Source organism: Podarcis muralis, chromosome 6, assembly GCF_964188315.1.
Source record: "Podarcis muralis chromosome 6, rPodMur119.hap1.1, whole genome shotgun sequence".
Lineage (NCBI taxonomy): Eukaryota > Metazoa > Chordata > Lepidosauria > Squamata > Lacertidae > Podarcis > Podarcis muralis.
Window position 1 is genome coordinate 68,003,774 of NC_135660.1, and position 15,972 is coordinate 68,019,745.

At 39.7% G+C, this 15,972-nt stretch overlaps 2 protein-coding genes across 11 annotated transcripts in view; one reads left to right on the forward strand and one right to left on the reverse strand.

Moving 5' to 3' along the window:
• Positions 1–10,599, forward strand: ECD (ecdysoneless cell cycle regulator). Of its 2 annotated transcripts, XM_028729615.2 has the most exons (14): positions 1–131; positions 1,325–1,533; positions 2,351–2,468; positions 2,797–2,884; positions 3,194–3,372; positions 4,111–4,303; positions 5,353–5,481; positions 5,783–5,908; positions 6,587–6,672; positions 7,497–7,603; positions 7,750–7,933; positions 9,274–9,341; positions 9,643–9,860; positions 10,083–10,599. In XM_028729615.2, the coding sequence occupies exons 2-14, from the start codon at positions 1,335–1,337 to the stop codon at positions 10,305–10,307; spliced, it is 1,920 nt and encodes a 639-aa protein (XP_028585448.2). In that variant the 5' UTR covers positions 1–131; positions 1,325–1,334; the 3' UTR covers positions 10,308–10,599. The 2 variants fall into 2 exon arrangements, with proteins under 2 accessions (XP_028585448.2, XP_077786626.1); XM_077930500.1 differs by lacking the exon at positions 5,353–5,481.
• NUDT13 (nudix hydrolase 13) overlaps positions 10,552–15,972 on the reverse strand; it is a 22,119-nt gene continuing 16,698 nt past the window's right edge. For 5 of the 9 annotated variants that reach the window (XM_028729627.2, XM_077930503.1, XM_028729625.2 and 2 more), the window contains 2 exons: positions 15,293–15,447; positions 13,186–14,481 (listed from right to left, as the gene is read on the reverse strand). In XM_028729627.2, the coding sequence (XP_028585460.2) occupies positions 14,287–14,481; positions 15,293–15,447 (350 nt within the window). In that variant the 3' untranslated portion in view covers positions 13,186–14,286. Of the gene's footprint in view, positions 12,535–13,185; positions 14,482–15,292; positions 15,448–15,972 lie in introns of those variants that run through there. The other 4 variants (XR_013393254.1, XR_013393255.1, XM_077930502.1 and 1 more) reach the window with 4 other exon arrangements.

Here is a 15,972-nt window from a genome sequence, read left to right on the forward strand (position 1 = left end):
CCCTTCCGGTCCGCTCTAGGCCAGCGGAAGCCTCCTCTCGGTGGTGGTGGTGGGGCGCAAGCGCGGCCGGCGGCGCGCGGTGATGACGTGACAGGGCGCGTGCGGCGGCGTTGTTGTCAGTGGCAGCTCAGGTGAGCGGTGGGTCGCCCGGTGGGGAAGAGAGTGTGGGGTGTGTGTGTTTTCGTGTACGCAAACACAAATATAAATATTCTATTGATTATACATGAGCAGCTACGTGTATACATGAGTACCTCCTGTGATGAGGCTGCATTTTAATATTTTAATGTTTCAATATTTTAATTGTTGTATTTTAATCCTGTTTTTAAGTTGTATTCATTCAACTTGTTTTTATTATTGCTTGTTAGCCGCCCTGAGCCCGGCCTTGGCTGGGGAGGGCGGGGTATAAATAAAAATTATTATTATTATTATTATTATGTGTATTGACATAGAAAGGGGCGGTGGTATTTTCTTTTCAAATGCTTTGTTGCTTTGTTGGGGCACTTTGCAAACAAATAGAAGTAGAGGAAATTCAAAGCGACTTCATTCAGTCACTCAACGGCTAATCAGGCTGATAAGCTGAATGGAGGGCGGGTTAATGGGTTTTTTGTGTGTGTCCAAATGATAACACAGATGAAAAAAATACCCTCTCCGGCTTTTAAAATTTAGAGGTTTCCTGATGGCAGATTCTTGTCTCTGGGACTCTTCTTGCTGTTTTGGAAGTCAGGGGAAAATTGATTAAAAAGTGCTCCTTATGAAATGTCCGGATATACCTGTCCTTGACCTAGTCAGGAAAATTAGGAGCATGCATGTTCTCTCAATAAAGGTTGACTTGTTAGAAATTGAGATATGAAAGCTAGGAGCAAAATGGCACCTTAAACCTAGGTTATGGGCGCAACAACTGAATGCTTAGGCACACTTTTTATAATAAGAATACAAAGCTGAAAATGAATGAACTGCTGCTAAAATATTATGTTCATTTTTCACATGGTCTAGTTCTTCCCCTGCCCACCCCCCCTAATATTCTTAAGTGAGTCTCTTATCCAGTCTTAACAGAGTAGCTGGAAGTGGGAAAGCAGAAAAAGGCCTCTTTTCCTTCCATTTTGCCATTTTTACCTGAAATCTTAGGTGCAGTACTACTCCCAGAGCTCAGAAACTGTTCACCCTAATGAAATTCCTTGTTGCAAAATGCGCCTAGAACAATGGGAGTTTTGAACACTGCTTGAAGGTGCTGCCAGCATTTTCAGTGTGGTGTGTGTTGGAGGAGTTCTTATTGTGCTTGTGTAAATGGTCTTGAAAGATTTATTTCTAAATGGTGCTTTTTCAGGAAGTACAGAATGGAGAAACTGAACCTTGCAGCAACAGAAGATGCAGTGCAGTACCAGTTGTTCTTAACACATGAACCAGAAGACCCTGCGCACTGTCAAAAAATTCTTCAACAATACATTGAAAGAATATTAGCACACCTTGCACCCATGCTGGTTTCCTATATTTGGCAAAGCCAACCATTTAATCTGAAGTACAAACCTGCCAAAGGTAAAGCTATTAAATTTGCTTCCATTCTGTTTTGATGTTTGTGAATCTAGAGCAGGGTCTCCCAATTCTGTAAGAAACAATAGAACATGCAGGTAGTGATTCTGTAGCATTATACAGGCTGTCTTGAGCTTTTATACTGAATTATCATGATTTATGCTGACCCAATTGGACACTAAACAGTGATTCTGTGCAACATTCTGAGCAGCAGAGTAAATTTTTATGCTGATTATAATTTTATAATGGATATTGGATTACCTGAAAATTGTTGAATTTTTGCCATACTGGATATTTCTGTATGGTTTTTGAGGTCCTTATTTAAATGTTTCCTATGCTCTTAAAACTATGTTTATTTTTCTATTATTATTCAGAAACAGCAAAGTCTAGTTTCAATTATTCAGAAAAAATGCAAATGAACATATATCTCTTAGCCGAATGATCAGCCTTGTTGTAAGAGGAAACGGAGCTCCTTCAGCCTTCTCTTATTGCAGCCTTCTCTTGATTACATTTCTATTTACTTCTAAAATAGAATACAAATTGGTTTTGTTAGAGTTACCATCTATTATTTACATTGTGTTTTGCAAAGAGCAGTTTTGACAGAGCCCTGTCCCAAGGAGTTTACGGTTTTAAAATAGACACTTGGGGGAGGGAGGAGATGGAGGCGATGGCAGCATAGGATAAGATCATACTCTGAACTTCAATGAGTGTACTTTGGCTGGATTGCTACAAGGTATTGGGAATAGAGGGTAATTTCAAAGGCTATCTGGAAAATAGTTTGGTGGTAATATACTGTAGTCTCACTTCCCCTTCTCTTTTTTAGAATATATTCCTGCTCATATTGGTGGTCTTACAAAGTTTGGGGATAATATTGAAGATGAATGGTTTATTGTATACCTTATCAAGGAAATTACAAAAGAGTTTCCAGAATTAGCAGCCAGGTACCTTTTCATTACCAATTTTTACATTCAGAATGTGAACACTTGCTGATTAAGGTGTCACTTGTGGAAGTAGCTTAAGCTAAAATTGTGCATGTTTTCTATATGTTAAACCATTAGATTTATATTATACTAGTGTCCAATGGAGGAGGGTATTCAGTAAAGAGTGGGCCATAGTTTGATTACATCCAAGTAATTTATAGATTTTCTTTCATTCTTGCTAAATCAGGACGAGAATGTTTTATGTTTACATAGGAGTAAAGCTGCAGTCCTATACACATGTGCCTGTGTAAGCCCCATTGAGTTTTGTCATTATTTTCCATTTCAATAGGGTGGACGATAACGATGGTGAATTCCTTCTGATAGAAGCAGCTGACTTCCTTCCGAAGTGGTTGAATCCTGAAAACAGCTGCAATCGGGTAAGAGAGATTTAAGTGTGCTAGCTACCAAACCAGTGCTAAACCTATGCCTGTGTTTATATGGGCTATGCTTATTTAACCTGTTCAAAATGGTGTGTTTTCCCCCTGTGCTGCCTCGGAAGTGCTCCCCCCCCCCCCAAGTGGCTCAAAATGCTTTCAATGTTTATCTTACAGAAATACAGTGTTGAAGACTTTTAAGATTGTGGGATTTCTGTTTCGTTTTCTTGTTTCTGTAAACTATGATAAATTGTGAATCTGTAACTTGGATGAAGTACTTTCAGACAGCAAAGAAATGTATGTTTTTGTCAGGTGTTCTTTCACTGTGGGGAATTATGCATAATTCCATTGCCAAAAACTCCTGAAGAAGAGGCCTTATTACCTGCCACCAGTCCTACAATTCCTCAGGCGCTGAAGTTGCTATCTGCCCATTCTGGTGGCTTTGTGGCTGCAAAATCTATTAGAACAGCAGTATACAAACGCATCAATGGGTAAGTGACCTGATCTGAAAAAAATGTTTCTATTAGAGTGTCTGGAATGCTTCACATAATGCTTAGGTGTCCATGTTATGGTATGTTTTCTATGATAAAGGCATGGGAGTTTTCTCTAGGCGTCCTTTCAGTGTTGCTGTTTGTTGTATGTTCTGGACAGATTTCTAAACAATATTGTAATGGAAGGACTGTGTAACCATTGACATCCAGGGCTATGCTCACACCTGGCTTGTGCAAAAAAAAAAGGAGAGGTGGAGAAATACATTGCTAAAATCTGGCAACTCCAGTCTTTTAGTCATTTGTCTATGAGAAAATAGCATTAGCAGATTTTAACACAGAGTAGTGGCACCCCCCCCCCCTTCAAGAGCAGACAAATTATAAATGATACTGAAGCAAGAGTCTCTTTGAATAGAAAAAAAAATTCAAGTCACATGGGCTGCAGCCCAATACTAACTTGGGAGTAAGCCCCATTAGACTCACCTGGGTAATTGTAGGGTTTGTGGAAGTCTGGGAGAAAACAGATTTTTCTTTGACTCTGTCCAGACTTTGAATATATCTGACCCTGTGGATAGGCTTGAGTTTTCCAGTTGGATTTTATAAATATATTTTGCTACCTTAAATCTGACATACAGATGTATGTTTCTAGACCAAAGGAGAGAAATTACCTTCATATAAACAAGGTTTATACGCTCAAACTATGTGTCTTAATCAGCATCTTGTTACAATTTTGTGCCACAGGTATCCTGAGCGAATCCAGACCTTCCTTCACCGAGCTCACTGTTACCTTCCAGCTGGTATTGCAGCAGTACTGAAGCAATGTCCTGCATTAGTATCTGCAGCAGTCCAAGCTTTTTATCTGCGAGACCCCATTGACTTAAAAGCATGCCGCATTTTCAAAATTTTCCCTCCAGATACACGCATAATGACTTCAGTAAGTGATGATTCTATAAGTCCCATCATGTGTGCTTTACATAAGGTTTTAAATGGGCTTTCATGCCATCTTTTTGCTGTGTATAAGACGAGCAGAAATGCAAAAATGATTGAAACTGCACCTATTGAAATCTACTTTTGTGAGAAGCATTAATTTTCTGTCATGGTTTAATAGAAGAAAGAAAATGTATGAAAATAGAACATGAAAACACGAAGTAGGCATGGCCCAGGATCAAAAGAGTCCTGTGGTTTTTTCACATCTGAAGCTTTCACATCTGATTTTTCTTCTCTGTGTCTAGTCAGGCTATGCTTAATGCTACTCAGGGCAATGAGTCATTTTGTTAATGTGTGCGAGGGGCTGGAATGGAAAGGGAGGGCCTGAGCAGAAATCTGCATGCAGCTCTTTTGATGCTGGCCATAATATTTTATAGCATTAAGAGAGCGTGATGCTGATGCTGAATAATAATATTATTTATTAATGAATTTATATAACATTTTGTGACAAAATGGGCTTTTGAGCAGTTTTCGAAATATAAAAACCAGTTACACAAACATAAAAATATCTGTAATTCAAGTTAAAACAATTCCATTAAAACACAGCAATTAAAATGGGAAACTCAGGTTGCATGATCAAGGGAATCCCTGTGTAAGCAGTTGTGTCTTCAGAAGTCAGCAGAATGCCATTACAGATCAGGTCTCATATTTTAGCAGGGAGTACATTCCGTAACAGCAGTACCACCAATGAAAAAGCCTGTCTCTGTGTTACCATCAGCTGATCATAATCAGACCTCAGCATCTAACTGATGTACAGTGCTGTGGCTTAAGCTTTACAGGCTCATGTTACTCAAATTTATCTTAGTGCATCTGATGAATCAAGCTGTGGGTTATCAAACATCATGAGTCATTAGACAGGAAGTCCCCAATGTATCAAACTATATATTTGGAAAACCTTGTGTGTGTTTTTCCAGTTTCCATAATGCTTGAAATACTAGTCAAGGTACATTCAAATGAAGCAGCTGCAAATTTAATAAAATGATGTGATCATTTCAGGTTACTTTTACGAAGTGTCTGTACGCACAGTTGGTTAAACAGACGTTCGTACCAGACAGACGAAGTGGATATTCATTGCCTCCTCGTTCGCATCCTCAGTACAAAGCATATGAACTAGGCATGAAATTGGTAAGCCTGTACTTGATATTTCCCCACACAAAACTTTTGTTTCGCTTCATTAAGAACTCTCTGGAGACAGTTTTGTGAAGATTTGGTATTGTTTAGTTTGAGAGATTTTCTACCTGTGTTACCAAGAGGGTTGCAAACGTGTTCCTAATTTCAGTGAATGCTTGTCAGTTTCTTATATAAAAAAATAATCTTTTTTCATTTGTTTTTAATTGTTTTTTAGCTCGTATGTTTTATTAATGTATCTAACTTTATAAGTCTGTGACTGTAATAAATCACTCCTTTTACTCTGTATCTCTTACAGGCTCATGGTTTTGAAATTCTGTGTTCCAAGTGCAGATCACCTTCTGACGATTCCAAGGAACACACGTTAAATGTTCCACTGTGGGATACCTTTCTCAACAGTCTCAAGAAAAACAATTATTTTAAGGTGAGAATTTGCAAAAATCACTTTATCATTTAACTTTGTGAATTGCAGGTCACGTGTTGCAGCTATAATGTCACCATAGTTGCTTTGGGCCAGGCACGTGCAACTCCCAAGAGACAGAGATCTACTCACAGTAGAAAAAGATCGGCTGTGATCTACCCATTGTCTTTGCCAGGAGTTGTTGAGTTTTTTTTAGAGGAGGGTTGACCAAAGGCGATCACTAAACTTCATACCGCGATCTACCTGGGACACCCCCGCGATCTACTAGTAGATCGCTATCTACCTGTTGGACATGCCAGCTGGGCCATTGACCAAATTTGCATTAAGCGCTTTGAAGATGAAACAAGATTTGTTCCCGCCCAGAGTCACAGACCGAAAGGAATTGTACCTTTTTCTTCACTTATACAAAGTCAACCGAAACAGGATTCTTCAGGGTCTTGGAGGGTGAATATAAGAGCTCAACTAGAAGGTTCAGTTTCTCGTAATTAATCTGTTTCTGGACTTCAGGCTATAGATTAGGTATTTGGCGAGGTGTTTAGAAATCATTTCCCAATCCAGAGAGTTATTGTGCATTATAGAGTTCATGAACCTCCCCACACATACGTTGCATTGTGGACATTTCCTTGTATACTTGTATCAGAGCAGAATGTATTGACCTGCTATTATGTTTGAATTTTGTAGGGAGAGCTGGAAGGTTCTGTGCAGTATCTCAATCTGTTGCACAGAGCAGAAAATTATTTCCGACATACTGTAATCAGCTCACAAAGGTAAGAACGCCAAGGTGGCTTATATATATTTTGCTGTGCTTAGCTTTTCTAGTTTCCTTAATTTCTGTGTATTTTGCTTACACTGGCACTTAATGTGTATGTATACTGCAAATGTAGATTATTCAGTGCTGTGAAATATTTATTTCTAACATACAGTTCCCACTAGATTATACAATCAGAGAATGAGAGAATGGTAGACTTGGAAGGGTCCCTAAAGGTCATTTAGTTCAGCCCCCTGCAATGCAGGAATCTCAACAAGATTATACATGACAGATGGCCATCCATCCTTTGCTTAAAAACCTCCAAGGAAGGAGAGTCCACCACCTTTGAGGAAGTCTGTTTCACTGTCAAATAGCTTTTATTGTGTTTCCCCTTATTTTGACTTGGTGAACATACATCCACAAAAAGAAATTGTGCCATCTGGAATTGTTGACAAATATTTTTTCTAAGAATGTACCAACACTGTGTCAAAAGTTTTCTGTTAGTCGGATTAAGACTTTATAAACACTGAACCTTAAAAATACGTACTACAAACGTGCTGAAAAAATAAGTATAGTAAACTAGTACAGTGGATAATGTCCTGCAGAGAGACTTCAACCCTTTCTAGATTTTTCACTACAGCTGGCTTCCAAACACATGTATACATACCAAAATACTCAAAATTTTCACACCCGTACACGGTTTTTCCTACACCTGTGTATGTGAAACATAGCATGTAATAATTGTGAATGTAGTGAGCTATACAACTAGAAAAGTGGTTATAAACTGTGTGTGCTCAGCAAATTTTATTTGCATTTTTAGAATTGTGTTGTCTTCTTTGGTAGTTCAGTTGCCGATAGCCCAGGTGAAGAAATTTTGAACATATTGAAAGCAACTTCCTTTAATCTGGAGGATTTTGGAAAAGAAACCACCAGCCTTCCTCCAGAAGATGGTAAGAAGAGTGAATGAAAGAGCAAAGTCACAACCCGAACATCTTGAAGACTTTGTGCCTATTTACCATGTCTTTCTTTGCTGTGATTGTCAGATGCAACAAGTGGCCACATTTTAAGCAGCATGTATTGTGTCCTTCTCTTTCAGATGACAGTTGGCTGGAAATCTCTCCAGACACACTGGATCAAATTCTTAAGGAGGCAGCGGGCACAAACAAATCCACTTACACCTCAGACGAGGAGGAACAGAACTATGACTTGTCGCAGATCACTGAAAACATGAAGGCTTTTATATCTAAAGTCTCAACTCATGAAGGAGCAGAAATCCCATGGTATGCTCTTAAGTATCTAATCAAGTTTCTGTGTAGGTGGAGTCATTTCATTTGTTTAATAGTTCAACTTTCCAAGCAGATATAGTGAATTCAGAGAGGCTTAATCTTCCCTAAATTTTGCATCATGGAAAAACTTTTAAGCATTTACAAAATTGCCAACCATGTCCTTTAGTTACTTTGTTAAATTGGCTCATCCGGAACTGGTTAACTGTGGCAAAAATAGGAAATGGAAAAACTCCAGAAATGCAAAACCTATTCAGAATTAGAGATGGTATAGAATCTATGGATAATATGGGACCTGTTGAATTTGGTTGCTCTGTACAAGTTGTTTGGTCTCCTACACACACACCATTTCTCCATGAGTTTGGCAGCAGCAGCAGCAGCAAACAAAGTTTTCACACACTCAGCAGTTGATCCACCAGGTAAGGCAGATGGATTGTGTGGTGTGGCTGGCTTGTTGGCTGCAATAAGCTGGAGAAATTGGCACCAGCTCCCCTAAGCCCCCAGAGAGAGGGAAAGTACTATGGATGTGATGAGCGCAGACATTTTTCACTCATATGTTTGATGGATTGGGTGGGCTTGAACACTCCCAAAAGATGTGGCAGAAAGATACAAACAGCAGGTATTTGGAATTCCCCCAAAAGGCCAGAAATATACAGGGAGAAGACCGCACAATTAGTCTGTCTGGTCAATGTGCATGACTTTAAAATACGCAGGCCCGATAAGTTAATGTTTAGATGAAGGCTGTCTTCAGTCAAAAGTCTTATTTTGAAAGACTTTGAACCATCCTGGTTGGCAAATTCTGCCAACCTTCATAGGCAGACTACGCATGGATACATGTTTTTTTCTTGAATAGTAATGTTACTGTGCTGCAACAAAAACAGGAGTTAGTATAAGCTTTGGACCGTATAACTGATTCAACCACTGTATTTGTAATTATTTCTGTGCTTTTCTGTTAATATACAATGGGCTGGGTCCAACGGTCCCTGAGTAAATCTCTGCTCCCAGAAAAGGGGAGCTGATGTGATTTTTCCAGATTCCTTCTGAAGTCCCACCACCAGTACCCCCCCCCCCCCAATAAAAAAAAATGGGCGGGTTGGATGACTTCTTAACAGAGTGGGAGGTGGCACAAGGGACTGCAGTGGGGGAAATCTGCAAAATTTGCTTTGCTGTTCCTGTTTGCAGAAGCTTCCACTGGATTAAAGCTCCTTCTGCAAATAGGACTCCTTCCATTCATGGCAGGGCTCTGCTGAATCCAGACCAATATATTCTTTCTCAAATACCAAACACTAGATATATATAAAAAAATAATAATGCAATTATGAACTTTTTACTTTCAGGTCTTCTGCTGAGGCCTCTGTCACTTTTGATGTGGACTCATTCACAAATGCATTAGATAAAATACTGGGTGAGTTTACTGCTGGTGGTGGAAATTGAGAGATAGAAGTATCTTGAAATATAAATCATGTTATCCTTTTGCCTGAATCTCTTTGTTTATTACCTGCCTTTTACCCTAGATCCCCAGATCAGGATATATAAACTACAATCCAATCGCAAAATAAAGTATAATCAGCAAAAAGTAAAACAGCAATAATAAGCGCATAAAGCAGATATAACATTCTTCCCAAAGTATTAGCAAGCAGTTTTATTGGCTATTCGAATAGATTCTCTTTCTCCCTGGGGGCATTGATTCTATTATATTTTTCTAGGAGCAAATTCAGAAGAGTTGGACTCTGATGATTTAGAAGAGGAAGAAGAGTTTGAATTCCTAGACAGTGATGAGGAATCTGAGCTAAAAGCTGAAAGTCATGGGGAAACAGTATCACAGATTGAAACACCTGGAAGTCTCAGATCATACATGGATGAAATGGACTCTGAACTGGCATCCACCAATATTGGGAAAAGCTTTACTAGTCGGCCCAAAGTGGTATGTTTAACTTAGATTTCCTATCTAGGGACGATTAGGGAGAAGAAGAAAGAAGTACAGTATGCAATCATTGTGTTGTTCCAAAAAACCCTACAATTTAACCTTGCATAGTGCTTCTAACATTTGGCTGTCTCTGCCAACAGCTATGTGATTTCATTAAAGATCTCTGTGTACAACAAATAAAAACGTAATTGAAATTTCACTGTTTACCTTTTTCTACAGGTTGGGTCTGGTAAAGGATCTTCGTCCCAAGACCCTGACAGTGATTTTGAAGACAACATTGGTTCAGAAGACACTGACTTGGCACCTGTGGATATAGACTTGAACCTTGTGACTAACCTGCTGGAATCATATAATGCTCAAGCTGGACTAGCAGGACCTGCCTCTAATCTCCTACAAAGCATGGGAGTACATTTGCCTGAAAATACGGACAAAAAATCTCTCTAGCGGTTCAGATGGAGAAATCTGGTTACGTGTCATAACAGAAACCCAAGAGCAGTTCTTGGATTTTTATTTTTTGAGTGAGGGATGAAAGCTTTTCAGAACCCAGGAGACCTAGTATGCAAACTACTTTAAATACATGTGAGCAGCATACAGTATTCAGTTTCACTTGCTACCCTTGCGGAACCACCTTTTTAAAAAAAAGTCATGGGTGTATACAGTATAAGAAATTAAGAGGGAGGATTGAAAATATTTTTCTATAAGACTTTTTATATTCAATAAAAGGCACGTAAATGTACATTTTTTCATGTTGTCATTTTAGTACTAAAAATATTAGAAGGGCGCAGAGGGCTTCTGCAAAGACAGTGTTTGCAAAAGATCAAAACTCTACCCTTTTTTCTTTTTTTGCTTACTAGTTGTAATAACTGGAAATTTGATTATCTTTCAGTGCAGCTTCTTTTATATTTATCTCCAATATTAGATAATTCGGCATTCAGTGATTATGCAGGAAAAAGCTTTCTGCATCTATCGGTGTGGTTAAGCAGTTCAGAGAAGGCAACATTAATCTGTTGAGCTGATCGTGGCTGTTAAGGTTTTCTTTGTGTTCTTTGTACAGATATATTTTCTGTGTGTTTGAACAGCACTTGCACTAGGATTGACCTTGCTTGCCAACATTTAGGCTGTCAGTAGCCTATTTTACATAAGGAGTCAATTGTAGGTTGAACTCCTGATGCAGCTGAGTCAGATCTGACTTCTGTCTCAAGTCCTAAGTATATTCCTTTTGAACTGGCTTTCATCTTCCCCATCTGCAATATGAACAAGTTGATTTAATAAGTTGCCCAATGATGTCATAATCTCTCCAGCTTGTGAAAGTAAACTAATTTCAAATGAAATAACTCACCGTCTGTTAAAAGTGATGATAAAACCAGGCCAGATTACTGCCTTTTCTTCAAGCTCTTTTTTCTCCATACAAAATTAAATAATTGTAGTGGGGAAAATGTTTTTCTTTTCTCCATTATAGTTTGCATTAAGTTTGTTTTTATTGTCTTTCCAACCCCCCTCACTGTTAAAACTCAACTTTGACATAGGTAAACATTCAAAAACAGCTGCAGGTAAAAAAAATGAAGGTTCTAGAACAATAAGAGCATTCTAGAACGATAAGAGCATTCTAGAACAGCCTTTCTCAACCTGTGGGTCCCCAGATGTTGGACTACAACTCCCATCATCCCTGAGCTCTGGCCTTGCTCACTAGGCATGATGGGAGTTGTAGTCCAACAACATCTGGGGACCCACAGGTTGAGAAAGGCTGTTCTATAATGCTCTTATCGTCTTTCTGTCCTCAAGTAGTTACTGGAAGTATATTTTAATTTTGATACTGCTTTTCCATATCCGTAAGTTATACATGATGAAAGTTTACAGCTGAAGGGACAAACTGCATCCTGAAGTGGGGCGGGGGGTGTCTCAAGTGCAATGTTGCTTCCTGCCTTCACGTGGTTCCATGTCACAACTCATTTGTTTTTGTGGGAACAGTGGAGAACTTAAGTCTTTGACTGTTTTGTCCAGGAGTGGACTCTTGATTCCCAGCAGCCCCAGTCACTAAGGACAATAGTCAGGTATGATGGGTATTGCAAGCCATGAACAATGAATGGACGACAAGTTACTCACCCTGATTTACCAGCTTTCTGAAGTGTAAGGTTGCCACCAACTATTAGTAGCTTCAGTAGTTGCTACTGAAAATGGGTGGGTGAAAGGAGAAATTACTTTTCCCACTAAAGAATGACTAGCTTTCAGTTGTACCATGGAAGCCAAAAGCCTTGGCTCTCAAACAAATAGCTCCCGAATGATTGAAACCCAGAAATGAGTGTTCCGGTTTTCGAACGATTTTTGGAAGCCAAACGTCCTGCAGCCAATCGGAAGCCATGCTTTGGTTTTCGGGCGGTTCCAGGAGTTGAACGGACTCCCAGAATGCATTCTGTTTGAAAACCAAACCACTGCATTTCCTTTTGTAAAATGGGATGTAGGGGTCTGTTTACATGGTTCAAGTTTTACTGTAAATATGATCACCCTGCCTGAAGTATTTTCTTCTGACTTTTCTATTAAGTACCAATAAGTATCTGCTTCTGGCCTTTCTCAAAAGAAGGAATATATCAAAACATTTTACCACAATAGAAGGAAGTACTGACATTCATTGCTAAGCTTCAAATCCACCCTTCTCTTGGAACGGAATACATCCCTAGAGGGGGGAGGTTATGCAAAAACAAAAACAAAAAAAAGGAGTATTACAGCTGCTCCTAACAACTCTCGAGATAGCTAAAATACTTGCAGTCATTTGCTAGTCTTTCAACATGCATGGAAAATTAGGGCATGCGCTACCTTAAACATGAATATCAATTAAAATAAATGTTAACAATTCATTTATCAAACATCTATGGTAAAGAATGGACAATTGCTCCCAAACTTAAGTATAGGAGGTCGTGGATGAAAAGTGTAACATTTGTTGAGGCCAAAAGAAGCCATCCACTCGACTTTGGTTCCAAGAATCTCATAAGGTCTTTTTCAGAGAGTGGCAGGCCGCAATACAGAGTTCTGTTGGGCTGAAACATCTATTGAACTTTCCTGAGGAAAGGGCAGTTGCTGTGCCTTCCACATTTTGACTGATAAGCAGGCTCCTGAACTGAATGTGACCTCTATATAACTGATCTGAGTTTCCATCTGGAACATTTAATTAAATAAGCTGTTGAACCAAATGGGTGCTTCAACCGCATTTATCACTGCAACCTTATTCCAGCTACATTTTTGCAGCATTTTTGAACAAGAAAACAGTCGAGCACTCTGGCTTGGAAGCAGTATATGGGCAATATTCCCAGAAAGAAGAAATCTAGGCTGATGGAATCCTTTTTATTTGCAGGATGAGAGTGTTGTACACAGACAACGCCCAGGACAGGAAAAATTGTGAACTACCATAGGGAAACAATGAAGCAAATAATAATAATAATAATAATAATAATAATAATAATAATAATAATAATAATTCTGGTTTGGTATATCAGTTCCTTAAAAGAAGTAGGAAACAGTTCAAACCTCAGAGAGCTTATAGCAATAGCAGTAAATACTAAGAGCTGCATTCTGAAGGCAAGTCTAACTACTTTCTGCCAGGAAGATGGAATTCAGTTGCAGGCTGTCACAGAGGAAGTGAAATAGAAGATGAGAGCTGAATGCCTTTACTAAAGTGAACTTTACAAATAACTGTAGAGTATTCGTTTTTCAGCTGCTGGCTGACTTCAAACTGTTTAGAGGTTTGTACAATTAAGCAGCATATAAATGTCACTAAATAAAATAAAAAAATCACATTTCTGGTGGCGTAAGCTTTTGAGAGGCTTTTGTTTTTAATTGGAACTTTGGCATTGTATCTAGCAAATAACTTTACAAAACATCGGGAGAGTCTTTAGACCAGAGCTTGCCAACATGTCACTGGCCATGGGATCCATGCCCCTCGCTCCTTTTCCCACTGAATTTGGGCCTGAAATACTCATTGTTGCCAACAGCAGAGGCTGTGGGGTGGGTGGGTGGGTGGGTGTAGTGCCCACAACAATTGCAAATCATAGAATCAAATGTGCTCATGAGTCCAACAAGGCCAGCAACCATTGCTTAGGGTCAACTCTGACTTACCAGTTATACTCTAGAAAAGCACTTGGGAATGATTTCCATCAAGAACTGTGAAACAATGGAAGCTGCAGGGAGGAGCCACTGACCCTTAGCAGCATCCTCCCGCCCCCCCCTTACAAACCCATCCAGCTGATATATATATACACCTTCAGGATCTGACGGACAAATTCTTTAGCCTCAGGCAAAAGTGTGAAATGGAACCACCCTCTCTGCCTATAAATGTCCTGCAGAAAATCTTAACATATGGAGTCACTGAAATTAAAAGGTCGACTGGCACTCGGATATTTACCTGGAGCAGTAAATGATTGAATAAGTGTCTCTAAGTAGGCACAGGACCTTGCTTTTTGACCCATTCCTGAATCAGTTGATGGGCTATGGCTTGCTTAGGTGGCACCCAAAATGAGAGGTTGTCATCCTTGTCTTTGGAAGGTTTTGGGTTCCGCCCAAGAGCCTTCACCACTTCCCCATGGCTGAACCACTCGGCAGCTTCTAGCTCCTGTCTGTTGATATTAATCTGCAAATGAAAAGTTTTAAAAATAAAAACAGCAGCGTCATAACGAAAGCTTAGAGTAGTGTTGTAGTTAACAGACAGGAAGCCTCAAGTACCAATCTCGCCCCTGTCACACAATCACCTGGTGGCTAGACAATGGACTCCTGCCTCTCCCCCCAATCAATGTGAAGTTAATAACAATAACCTATCTTAACAGCAACTCCTGCAGCCTGGCTGGTGCCAAACATATTTCTCTGCTTTCCTTTGGACCACATCAGCGAGACCGAGAGGGGGTCTTGTCATATGAGCAGCCCAGGACCTCCATACACACTGCCCAGGCTTGCACCCCAGAAAGGTCACTTCAGTGCTGCTAACACAGCAAGTTGATCTCACCCCCAGAGGCACACTCCATTGTCTCTCGAGCCAGACAGATGCCAACAATGACAAATATGCATGTGTGTGTGTTTCTGTGTGCATACACACGTATCTCTTACAGTCGGCTATTTATGACAGTGAAAATAACTTCTGCTTGCCAGGCTGCTTGGATAGACAAGCAGGGCTGGGAATACGAATACACCTTCATGCTCTCCAGAACTGTTTTCAGTAGTCAAAACCACAGAAGAACCAAGACGGCGAAGGATTTTACGTCACTGATCATATACATTTAGATAAGCCAAATCAATAAAGCTTGGTTTGGTAACCTTGGGTCCCCAGATGTTGTTGGACTACAACTCCCATCATCTCCAGCCAGTTTAGCCATTGGTCAGCAGTGATAGGAATTGTAGTCCAACAAGGTAAGTGGATCAAATGAAAGATTCCACCACCACCTCCTTACCTTGCTCCGTTGCGGGTTCACCAGGGCATGGCAGCCAATCATTAGCGTGCTGCTTGGGAATGGCCAATGCTGAGATGCAGAATAGCTGACAGACTCCACCTCTAACCCCACCTCTTCAGCCACTTCTCGCCGGAGTGTCTCTTCCAGAGTTTCACCTTGGGAGTAGAAAGAGTCTCTAAGGGCAGCATTGTATCCTGAGAGAAGGCTTACAAGTTTTCTTTTGAGTAGGCATGAGGATATACCTCACGATAAGCATTTCTTGTTTATGCTTAATGGATTTCCAGCCCACCTTTTAGGTTAAATGCCCTATTTTAACACAGTTCAAGCAGGGTTGGTCAAGCATAGTCAGTCAACCAGCTTTTTTTTATCATGAAGGCTTGATGCTGGTGGTGTCTGAAGAGGTGGCTTGCTACTTGGTGGTACAACTGCCTTTGAAAAACCAGCATTTAATAGTTGCTTACTGTTACGTTTTCTTCCTAAATGAAATGCAAACTCGTCCCTGTTGAGTTAGGATAAAAACCAATGACAAGAACTGTTCCCTGAATTGTTCACATCTTTGAAAAGCCTACCTAACATTGTAAAGTCATAATAATTTATTGCAAGTCTTAAAAAAATTAATTCACTATTTCACAATAGCAGTTAACTTACTTGTTTTTGACAAATAAATACAATGATTAAAC

Coding starts and splice junctions, on each gene's coding strand:
- ECD (XM_028729615.2), top strand. CDS start 1,335: ATGGAGAAACTGAACCTTGCAGCAACAGAAGATGCAGTGCAGTACCAG. Junction 6,673..7,496: donor ACTGTAATCAGCTCACAAAG/GTAAGAACGCCA, acceptor CTTCTTTGGTAG/TTCAGTTGCCGATAGCCCAG. Junction 7,934..9,273: donor GAAGGAGCAGAAATCCCATG/GTATGCTCTTAA, acceptor TTTTACTTTCAG/GTCTTCTGCTGAGGCCTCTG.